At 35.5% G+C, this 12,376-nt stretch overlaps 1 protein-coding gene across 1 annotated transcript; it reads left to right on the top strand.

Moving 5' to 3' along the window:
• The first annotated feature begins 7,046 nt into the window (after positions 1-7,046).
• Positions 7,047-9,998, top strand: LOC125192885 (TITAN-like protein). Its single transcript, XM_048090556.1, has 7 exons — positions 7,047-7,492; positions 7,582-7,708; positions 8,147-8,447; positions 8,565-8,641; positions 8,785-8,821; positions 8,931-9,349; positions 9,637-9,998. The coding sequence occupies exons 1-7, from the start codon at positions 7,209-7,211 to the stop codon at positions 9,676-9,678; spliced, it is 1,287 nt and encodes a 428-aa protein (XP_047946513.1). The 5' UTR covers positions 7,047-7,208; the 3' UTR covers positions 9,679-9,998.
• The last annotated feature ends 2,378 nt before the right edge of the window (positions 9,999-12,376 follow it).

Raw genomic sequence — 12,376 nt, 5'->3', positions numbered from 1 at the left:
CCTCGCACAAGCAAGCACTAATACGCACACACAAGCACCATTTGATTTGACATGAGTTTTAAGAAAGTACTGTGGACTAATTAATATCTTCTTTATTGAACTAATAAAAATAAAAAAAATAATCTGAATATTAGAGTTAAATTATGTTTCATCTTTTAAAGTTTGTTCATTTTCATATATTTATAAATAACAAAATGCGCAATAATTTCATTTATTGCCTTCAATTAAATTTATGCGGAGAAAACTCCCAAATAATATTTCAAAATAGATTCTATAAATAATAAAAGGCGGAACGACGTCGTGTATTGGCAAACATCGTTGCTTCTCTTCTTCTTCAGAGAGAGAGAGAGAGTGAGAAGATACTAACAACTCAGAAAATATGGTGCGTTCGATCTATCACTTGGCAATTCATACCATTTTGTGAGTTCCCTTTTCAACTTATTAGCATTTCAATTTTGATGTTCATGGCACCAACTTTATTAATTAGCACGTCAATTGGTTGCAGTGTTTAGTACAAACTGCAGTTTAGAATTCATGAATGAAATTTGTTTAGTATAAACTGCAGTTTAGAATTCATGAATGAAATTAGGGGAGATGGTTTACCAAGTAATATACACACATAAGCACTAATACGCACACACAAGCACAAGCACATGCACATGCACACGCAGGCACAATTTCACACATAAGCACTTGATTTTTTTCTATGCCACTTCTTAATTTTTTTTATGTCAAATCTGTATAAAAATATCTCCTTTAAAAGAATTAATAGTGAAATGGGATAAGAGGTGCTTAAATTGGCAGGGGAGCACTAGTGTCTTTTCACCCTTAGAGTCACGACATTCTTTCAAGGAAAATCTAAATTATTTTTCGGATATATACAATTAATAAAATAATTTTTTCGTTGGTGATCATTTATATAATCAAATTACATAAGAAAAACAAGTATGTATGTGTCTAATTTTCTGTTCTCTTTGTAAGACCTTGTTAGATTTTCTAATAATTCTCCCATTTAGGTATTTGTGTGCTTGATTTTCAGTGTTGTTAAGTTTTCTAATGATTAGTTTTATGTGTAGGTTGTAATATTTTCATAGTATTTTAAATGTATTTAAATTTTCTAAGTTGTGTAATTTTATATCTAATAAATAATAAATTTTATACTCCCTCTGCCCACAAAAAAATATACCCCTTCATCCCAAGGAAAATGACTCCTTCCTTGGGCGGTACGAAATTTATGCAACTATATTTTCTGTGGGAAGTGGAGAGAGTAAAGTAAGAGAGATGCAATAGAGTAGAGATAAATGTGTTTCCATTTTTAGTAATGAGTTATCTTGGTTGAGACAAACCAAAAAGGAAAATCGGTCATCTTCAATGAGACGGAGGGAGTACTAGTTTTGTCATTTTGGGCCGTTCACCAAAATTAGACTAATTCTAAAAATGGAAAGCTTTAGACCAATACTCATCACCAAAATTAGACTAATTTTAAAAATGGAAAGCTTTAGACCAATACTAACTGTACACATCATTCTAAATGTAGACCCCACAACTAACACTACTTCTACCACATTTTTTTCCTCTCTCTCTTACTTTAACAATTTCACATTAAAACTCGTGCCGTTTACAACTTTGTCTATTTTTTGTGGACGGAGGGAGTATATAATTATACTGCTCCATCCGTCCCTAATAATTTGGCACCATTTGACCCGGCACGGAATTTAAGAAATGTAACCGAAAGTGGATTGAAAAAGTTAGTGGCATGTGGATCCTATTTGTATGCATTAGTTTTATTATAAAATGTGAGTATGAATGAATTAGTGGAATATGGGGTTGATACGCTCGGATTTTGCACTGTTTTAAGACCATTATTTGGTCCATTTTTTTGTCAAAGTTGCATTACATGTCCATTAATTACATATTTTTATCTATTATAGTACTTTGATGTGTTTTGTGAGAAATGTGCAAAATATAACCTAAAAAGATAGCAAAAAGTCGAAGATGGAAATCTGGAGTATTTGATCCGTCCAGCGGGCCGCTGCAACTCAGCCGACGACCGCTGAACAAGTAGCGGTCCACTTCGAAAAAATTGGGCTGAAAAGAGGAACACGCCCAGTGACCGCTGGGTTGGGTTGTGCGCAACGACCGCTCCAGGAGATCTAGTAGCTACGGGATGATCGCCAGTGATAGCTGAAACAAGTGTAGCGACCGCTGATCAAGAGACAAAAGCAACAGAACAATTTGCAGCGACCGCTGAACAAACGCAGCGCACAGAATTGACATACTTTATCTCTAAGATTTACCATTCTGTGCTGAATATTTACCAAATTAAGGGGCCCGAAATTAAAAGCTATAAATACCCCCTCAAGCTTTATCAATTGAATGATCTTTTGTTGCATAATTTCCAGAGAGAATATTTGAGAGTTTTTCCATTGTTCATCAATATCAGGAGCAGTTTGAAGAAGGATTCAAGAGAAGATCAATGCTGCAAGATTCAACCTTTGAGTTCTATCATTTTAGTTCTTATGTTTTCTTATTTTTCCCTACAAACTATGTTTTTAGATTATTTAATCATGTGTAACTAAATTAATAAAATTCTAGGGATGTGTTAGTAACAACTTTGGTTATACAATTCCAATTTATTTAAAATTCGTTTTGTTCATTACTTTACTTCTATTCTAAGTGTTGGATAATTGCTTCACGTTTGAGTAACACATTCTGTGATGATCTATTGGCTTGCAACATAATCGTGAGAGGACGTTTGCGAGTTAGAAGAGCTTAGTTGACGTTACAATTAGCTTCCCTTAAAACGACACTGTTAATTGAGAGCGAGGACATTCTGAGTCTTAGGAGCTTTTAGCAGTTAATAATCTAGGGTTGACTCCCCTAGTGTCTGTAATCCACTTTGTGCCGCATGAACAATATATTTGTGCCTCGTTCTAGTGATATACGAATTGTGCTAGGGTGTTGTAGTTGGAATTTGTATAACGATAACTATGAAAGCACATCCTTGGAATTTCCTTATCTCATCTGATTTTTCTCTGTGTTTTTTTATCTGCAATTGTTACTTGCTCTTGTTTTTACAATTTTCATTTTCAAAAAATTCTAAACATTTTGTTTTTCCAAATAGTGAAAGACGCTTATTAGAATGTAGACAGTCTGTGATCGTTTTCCCTATGTTCGATATCCAACTACTGATCAATAGCTATACTATATGGGTGGTCTATTACTAAAAGTAGTAAAACATAAGATGTGCCAATTAATTGAGGAGAGACGAAAAAGAAAATCAATGTCAATTAATGGGGGTCGAAGGGAGTAATAACGATTATCTACGTAAACAGTATAGTACGTATTATTTCACTATTACTTCGAATTGTTTTCTTGGTTTTTTGAGATGTCCAAATACGTAAGTTCATAGTAGTGTAATTTTTTATGCAATGCAGATAATTACTGGAAATATCTAGAATAAGGAATTAAAATAGAAAATTGAATTATGAGAAAAGTATTTAAAAACGTTGAGAAACTGGAAAGAAAAATTAAGAGGAATTGTGGAAAAAACTAAGCAAACTTACAATTATTAATCCAATATCTCAACTTCATAATCAGTAGCGGATCCGAGATTTCAACTCTTAGGGTAAATTATTATTAATAATTTTGGGATTATTTGCATCATTGAAAGTAGTTGCGACATGTTACTTTTATGGGACAGAGTGAGTGGTTATTTTTAATTAGGTTATTTTCGATTAACTAATTAACTATTCAGTTATAAATGATCATTAAATAGGTTAACCGATTATTAATCGGTATTGAAACTCGCTTCTTTTGCATGCGCATTTATATATTGAATCGCGGACTGGTCAAGTAGACTCTCTATGTTGGTCGTGGTGAATCTCTAGACCTAGTCTCGTGTCGTTGGACGTGCAATCCAAGCGTTTTCAAAACCATAAGCTACTGCTACTTGCTAGTATAGAGGAGTGAGGATCAATCCCACAGAGATGGTGGGCTATCGAGAGTTGTTTGTGTGAATAGGATGATCTGGGGAAGATTGGCCGCTGCCACGCAACTATTGAGTGATTTAAGTTTAACTACTTAATTGGAATGTAAAACTAGTAACTGGACTTGGGAGACGAAAGTAAACTATAACTAACTAACCAACTAGACTGCAGAGGTATGGAAAGAAAATATAACATGAAAATATTTTTGATCATTTTAATAAAACATGAAAGAAAAAAAAAACAATTGAAACTTACTAACCAAGCTAAAGACTTTCCTAAAATAGGCATGCAACTGAAAAAAGTGAAAAGAGGACCACTACTTTATCTGACCTGCATACTAGAAAAGCAAAAACATGTAAAGACAAAAACAGTTAAACCTAAGCTACTTTTCTGATTTTGTTGTGGTTTTCTACTTCATCTTCCTCATCTATCTACACAAAACAGAGCCGGAACACACCATAGATGAATTGACCAACTGGAAAACATGTAGACAACACGGATTTAAACATCTAAGCTAACTGGCCAACTGGAAAGCACGTAAGGAGCATGAATCTAAACATTTAAGCTAACAATTATGAAAAGCATCCAACAAGCTTAAATAAAAGGCAACATCACGAGATCTAACTAAAACTTCCACTATGCAAGAATTTAAACAATATCCACCGGATAGTGATAAAATGCAAACTTATATATTGTACAAACTCAAAACTCCTCAGCACAGGTTCAACATAGTTTCAATACAATATCAACACAGTGTAAAATTCCAAATTTTAATGTCAACACAGTATCAACACAATATCAACACATCATCTATCATTGACTACCGTTGAAATTTTGTTGACATTTTCCTGTTGATGCTTTTTTGTGATCTGTTGACATTTTTCAATGGTCCAGATCATAGTTTTGAGTTTGTACAATATTTAGAGTTTTCATTTGATCACATCCCTCCACAGTGGAAACATGAGATTCAACTTAAAAAAACAACGAGAAACCAAAGCATCAAATACAAAAGATTTTCTAAAGCTAAGATGTTCAAACACTTCAAAAACTTGAAATCTAAAACTGAAATGTGCAGGAACTAATCTGAACGGCTGGAACAAGCTGGAAACAAGCTAAACTAAGAAAAATCTGGAGTAAAAATAATCTAAACTAAGAATGTGGTGGCGTTAAGCGCCCTAGAGAGCTTTCTAACTAAGCAAAACTAAGAAGATGGTAGCGTTAAACGTTGCTTCTTTCTCAGCAAGACCCTCTATTTATAGGGAGGCTTGGCCCAAATCCCTAGGGTTACATCCTTCAATAATTTGACATTTCTGCCCTTAGGAATTTCTCAAGCAGTTACCTGACTCCATGGTGTAGTCTAGAGGTGTCAAGTGGGCCGGGCCGGGCCAGCCCGGGCCGGGCCCGCTGAGCCCACTGACATTTAGGCCCGGCCCAGCCCAGCCCAGGCCCATGTCTGAAGCGGCCCGGGCCGAGCCTGGGTTTTGGTATTTTTAATGAGCCCAGCCCGGGCCCGGGCCCATTTGACAAGTGGGCTGGGCCGGGCCGGGCCTAGTTTGCTATTTGATTAAATGGCTAAATAAAATTATACTTACATTCATTGCATGCATAATAAATTATAGAACTATGAAAAAAAAACAATTATTGAACTATGATATGGTGTGGAGTAATATAATTATAGGTTAATCAATCAACTAATTACACGCATATAAATTAATTTTGCTCCTATAATCCCACTATTCCCACAAAATTAGGAGTTACATATGATATATGAGATGCTACTATTATGGAACTATTTTAAATATTACTAGTTATAAATCAAATATAACTACTATCTATAATCATGCAAATCAACTACAATTATGTGAATCAAATGTAATTGGAAATCAAATTTAAATAAGTGTTGACTTAAGTTAGTAATTAAAATAATTGATTTTTTTTCATAATATTATTAATAAAATTTATGATTATCTTTAAAATATATAAATATAAAATAACATGCAATCTAGTAATAAATTAATAGAAAAGATATGAATATCTAGAGATAATATCTAAATTTTTTACCCATATGAATACACGTAAGATAATAAAGCATAATAGATAATACATATTTATACATATCACATAAATATAAATGTCTAATCAATCACTTTATATATGGAACTAATCTCTTCAATTATATAAATCAAGTAATAAATTCTAAGATACGCTATTTTTAAAAGGAAAAGTAGTTAACAATTAATCTATATAACCATGGAAATAAAATTTGAAAATATAAGTTTTGATTTAGATTGATTAGGTAATTTATTTAATACTAAATAAAATAAAGAATATGTATAATATGATATGAAAAAAACAAATATATTCATATAATTAAGAATATATATACTATAAAATTGAGATTCTGCCGGGCTGGGCCGGTCCTGGGCCGGGACCGGGCTTTAAGTGGGCCCGGGCCCGGGTTTGAAGAAAGGCCCAATTGGAGCCCGTTTAACCTACTAAGCCCAGCCCAAGCCCGCTTTATTTCATTGGTGGGTCGGCCCGTTTGACACCTCTAGTGTGGTCTACTGACCAATTTGCACTCTTATGCTCAACTTCTTCTTAAATTTTTTACTTTTCTCGTATAACTTGCCATGTCAGCGAGCCATTTGTTCCCCTTAAGGCCTTAATAGTTGGCGACTTCTTCTTTGGTCGGTCTTCCAGACGTAGCCTTTGCAGACTTTTTTGCTGTTTTTTTACTTCTTTCACCAATAGCACCCCTTTTACGAATATATACCCCTATTTCAATTTTTAAGGGTTAAGATTATTAAAGTATAAGCAGATTTTTGTAATATTGATTCAAATTTCTAAAACATTATTATTGTCTATTATAATCTGATCTCTTCCAAAATATTAATTTCAATTTTTAAGGGTTCAGATCGTTAAAAAATAAGCAGAATTTGTAATAATGATTCTAATTTCTAAATCATTATTATTGTTTATTACTACTCCTACTATAAACTGAATTGGCTGGAAAAACGAAAATATAAAAGCAACTTCTATGGGAGTAGGACCATAAAATTCAAAAGCAACGTCAAAAGCAAAATTCCAAAACGCTTAAATTCTTCGACGGCGGAGCTCCGACGCCGACGACCGCCTGTGGTGGTGCGGCTTTATTTGACCCTATAACAAGGCGTAAGCTTCATTCGCTTCAGAGTTTCATATCCACGAGCCCTAACCGAGATGAATCACACCAACAAGAAGAAAAAGATCAAAAACGAACAGCAGGAATTCGAGTTCTGCGAGGTTTGCAGATTGAACCACAACAACGGCCGCCGCCACAATTTCTTTCCAAGCCACAAAAATTCACTCTCCAGCCTCCTCGCGCGCTTCCAATCGAAGCTTTCCGACGTCAAATTCTTCCTCAAAACCCCGATGCTGATCCTTCCGGAGCACGCGCACCTGAATCGCCTCTGGTGCGTGTTCTGCAATTGCGACATTCTCGAGCTTGATAGCCAATTCGCTTGGTCGGTAACTCTAGGGTTTTGCATCATTCGCTGCTTTGATATTTTTGCTGTCATTTATGTTGTTTCTTAATTGTGCTTGAGGTTATCAGTAGCAATGCAGTTGGTCATTTGGCCAGTGAGGAACACTGGAAGAGAGTGAAGGGGTTTATGTGGAAATATGGAGGTGGAATGGACCGTGTTGATTTGTTTCGCATTACCGAGGCTGACTTTGCTAAGGTACTTCTGAAAAATATTGAGATTATGGTTTGACGTTTGTGCACTGATTCGTTATTCGTTTTTGATGAATTGGATTTTTTTCGCAACCTTGACTTACTTGAAGAATGCATTATGTTTAGCCCTATGGTTTTGGAACACGATGCATCTTATGATATCTAAGAATGCAGTTTGAATTAGTGTGACTATCAGCTTCTAATTATGGCTATGTTATGTTCTATTATTATTCTGTTGAATGATGTAGCTCTGTCGTCTATTACCAGTGATATACCTTTGATATTGTTTGAGTTGTTTAGTTATTTCGATATCCCATTAATATGTTTTGGGTGTTATTCAGGTAATTGTTACGTCTGTTAACATTTTAGCGGAGCTGTTGTGTCTAAAATTGTTTAATTCTCAAGTGATGCATAGCTTATGTGTCTTTTTTGTTTTATATTGCAGTGGGAGAAGAAGTGCAAGTCATTGAAGATGGAAGCTGCTAAAACAGAATCAGTTGGAACATTGAATGATATCCACAATAAACATAATGCTGAATTTGTTAATAGTTCTTGCAACAATAACTTCGATGCTCTTAATTCTTGCATTCCAAAATATGTTGTACCTTTACATAGCTATACGAATAAGAGAACTCCATTTTCCAGTTCGGTGTTATCATCTTCTGTCTCTGATACTGGCCCTTCATTGTATAATATACCTGGAGGCAGCCATGTACAAGATGCACATTACTTGATGAATTCAACAGGTATACCCACATGCAGTTTTGTTTTTACTTAAGTTTTAAATGAATAATTCCTGTTATCACAAGTTTGCTGTAGAACCGATGATAGTGTTTTTGATATTTTCTTTATGTGTTTACTAGGTTATGTTGATAATCAGCATTTCCCCAACTCTCTTGCTAGGGAATACTCATCTTATGGTGATGCTAGTAATGGATCTGTAAGTTTACTGTTTAGCATAACCTATCACTTGCCTTTGTTCCTCTAGATTCATTGACAGATTCATGGTTGTTACTCTTCATTCTTTTCCTTTGGATTAGCAAGTAGTATTATTATGTGTTACTATAAGTGTTTCTACTGCAGGTATATTCAGGAGCAGTTATCGGTGAGGTTTCTCCAGGTAACTGCCCCAAGTTTATTTTTCTTGCCTTTGTTGTTTTTCTACAGACAATACAACTTTGTCCAGCTACTGCATGAACGGATTTTCTTCACTCCCTTTTCTTGAACAGGTTTGGTGAACTTGACTCACATTAGTTCTACATCTAAAGTTGCTTTAGAAGGAAATGTCCACACTGGAGCACCTCCGCCATGGCTTGATGGAACAAAAGGAGATTACCTTGATCCTGCACTGAAACCAGAATCGAGGGACGCTGTTTCATCCAGAGCAGGGAAGTCAAAGTTGAACCCAAAACGTGTTGGAGCTGCATGGGCAGAGAGAAGGAAACTTGAGTTGGAGATGGAAAGGAGAGGGGAACGTGTTAATAACAACTTCGATGCAAATTGGCTCCCCAATTTTGGTAGAGTGTGGCAGTCTGGCACAAGAAAAGAATCTAGGAAACAATTCCAGATCGAGAATGATGCAATCCGGGAGCCGGATAATCATTTGGAGGCACCAATGCCAATACAGCCTTACATCAGCAAACGAATGGTAAATTATGCACATCTCATATGTTGAGCGCTTTTTATATGCACCTGATGAGGCTATGAAGTGGATCTTTCTACTACTTCTTCCTGCCAAATGTTCACAGTAGTTACATCCATTTTGAGATTCTGTTCCATTTTCATAGTGTTTTTGCTCGTTCTCTCAGTTTATGTTTTCTGGAAGTCTCATTCTTTTGCTATGTGCATACTAAGCTATGAAATCGGTGTCGAGTCTCTTGTTGACATTTTACCATTGAACTCCTAGAGCCTACTCATCCAATCTTTGATCTGCAGCGTAAGGATGCAACGCAGGATACTGTCGACAAGTCTATATGATGACGAAGCATACTGCCAAGTGCCAAAATATGTGCAGAGTGATCATCCTGTACGATGCTGAAGTGGTGCACCGCCAAGATATGCAGTGAATGATCTTCCCGAGAAGCCTATATGATGCTGAACCTAGGAGAATGATTCTCTCTCCTTGGCTCTCGTGAAATTTTGTCAATATAGATTTACTTCTTCTGCCATTACTCAATCAAGCATTGTTTTGTCTGAATATAGATTTAGCACTCACTTTGGTGTGTGCATCCTTTCATTGAAGATGTATAATACTGTGAGTCTGTGACATGATTTATCAATTTTTGGAATTCTGGGAACTGTTTAGCTAATATGTTTCGAAATATATACATGCGCATAAGAAGTAATAATTGTTCTAAAAATGTAGTACTAGTAGTAGTTTTTTTTTTGCAGTACATAAAAACCAATGTTCAATAACATTTCCAACCAAAGTTGAATAATAGTATTGCACAGCAACTGTATAAAAAGCACACCATAACTTGAACTTCATGTATGCACTATCAATCATATTAAAACACATACTCCTACTAGTATTACTATTATTCTTAAAAATTTATTTTCACGCATTATTACTCATATAATCATCCAATCAAGTAGTTCATGCTTCAAATATACATATAGTGATATTTCTAGATTTATGAATACAATCAAGTAGTTCATGCAAACCCAAACTGAAACCACAATTTATGAAATACATATAGTAATATTCGTTAATATACATATTGTAATATTCATTGAATACGATCCCTCGTCTTTCTTGGGCGGCACAAGATTTTATGCAATTTTATTTTGTGTATGAGGTGGAGAGAGTAAAGTAAAAAAGATGAATAAAATAGAGATAAAAACCAGTTAAAAAACCAGTCATTTTGGGGTGGATTGGTACAAGTTTGAGCTTTCGTTGTTTTAATCCGTATACTAATGCTTCTTGCACGCCTTTTTGGAGGCTTGTTTGCAGCTCTTGGATATTGATGCAGAGGAACTTGGTTTGAGCATTGGGGATAGGCAAGAGTGTCCAATTCTGGAATCACCGATGGGTCCCAATGTTAAGTGGCCCGTTGTCTGAATCAGCTATTCAACTTATCCTAGAGCATTTGCTTTACAAGACAGCAGACTTTTTTGTTGAAAACTCGGCTTGGAATTGATCTAAATTTCAACATTTAGTGCCAAAAGAGGTTGTTGAGATCATAGGTGCTATTATGCCATGATGTTGTCATTTGAGGTCCATCAACATCTGGAGTATTTTCTATTCAATCGGCATATGATGGATTCAGGGAAGACCAAAGCCCGATGGTTTTCCTGCCATGGAGAAGAGTTTGGAGTTGGTATGGTCCTCAACGAATAAAAATATTTTTTTGGTTGTTACTTAATAATGGTGCATTGGTTAATGAGGAGAGAGCTTGACGACAATTATCTACATCGGCGTCTTGTAGTATGTGTGGTCATGACTCAGAGAGTGGATTACATATGCTACGTGATTGTCTTGTTGCGAGACAGACATTAGACATGGGAAGGCTTGCTAAGATATGGTGAGATTGATGATTTTTTTGATAGCAACCTAAGTTTGGCAGAATGGATTGTTAGAAACTTGAGCTCTAAGCTATTGTTGGGTAGCGGCAGTGGTGCACATTGTTTGGCGTTGGATGTTGGCAAATTTGGAAGAACAAATGCAACTTCATTTTTAAAGGGGACAAGTTGAGTCCAATAAGTATTATGGCACGGATTATGACTATGGTAAGGAGTGTGGAAGAAGCTAAATAAGTAGAAGGTATAGGAGCTGGAGTGAATAGAACGCCGATAATGGTACGTTGATCTCCCCCTTCACTTGATATACAGATGTTTCTTTGGAAGGGAGCTCGGGTTGTGCCTTTGGGGGAGGACTTTTCCGTGACGCTACAGGAAGTTGGAAAGGTAGGTTTGCTACCAATATTGGAGTTTGTTCCATTTTGACTGCAGAAATTTGGTGTATATTTTATGGGTTGCAGCTAGCCAAGACTTTGGGCTTTCGAAAGTTGGAGATAGAGAGTGATAGTTTTGTTGGAGTTTTCTATGATTATGGGGTGCCTCGAGGTATCCATCTGTTGTCGGGTAATTGTGCACAGGGTGCAGTAGTTATTGAAGAATTTTGATTCAGTGGTGGTACAACACGTGCATAGAGAAGGGAACTTTGTTTCTGACTTTATGCCCCTTTATGCTTATAACTTTCAGAGGGGAATGCATGTGTTAGAAACCGTCCCTATGGACCTCCATAGTTGGTTCTTGCATGATAGAATAAGCGTTTCTTATATTCGTTAGTATGTTTTGATATCAGACTTTGTCTACGTTAGTTACAAAAAAAAACGATAAAGGAGTTTCCATTTTTGATAATGGGTCAAAAAATCTCAAGAGTGACAAATTAAAAAGAGAATGGTTCATGGTTTCATAATAAAAATATTTATAATTAGTTTGGTTCGGTTATTATAACTAAACTGATTTATTTGAAACATAATGCAATGAAATTGTTGATGATCAAGCCTCATCAAAACTCGGGCATGGTAAAACAAACTTTAATTTTGATATTTAAATCTGTGATAAATTAAATCTCCAAATCTAATACAGTAATGCTAGTACTCCTATTCCATCGTATATAAGTTTGTTGATATAATGTAGTATATCAACATAAAATCTAGCTTCCATCGTG

The sequence above is a fragment of the Salvia hispanica genome, chromosome 6, assembly GCF_023119035.1.
Source record: "Salvia hispanica cultivar TCC Black 2014 chromosome 6, UniMelb_Shisp_WGS_1.0, whole genome shotgun sequence".
Taxonomy (NCBI): domain Eukaryota; kingdom Viridiplantae; phylum Streptophyta; class Magnoliopsida; order Lamiales; family Lamiaceae; genus Salvia; species Salvia hispanica.
The sequence above is the reverse complement of the archived record's forward strand: the minus strand, read 5'-3'. Positions and strand labels throughout refer to the sequence as shown.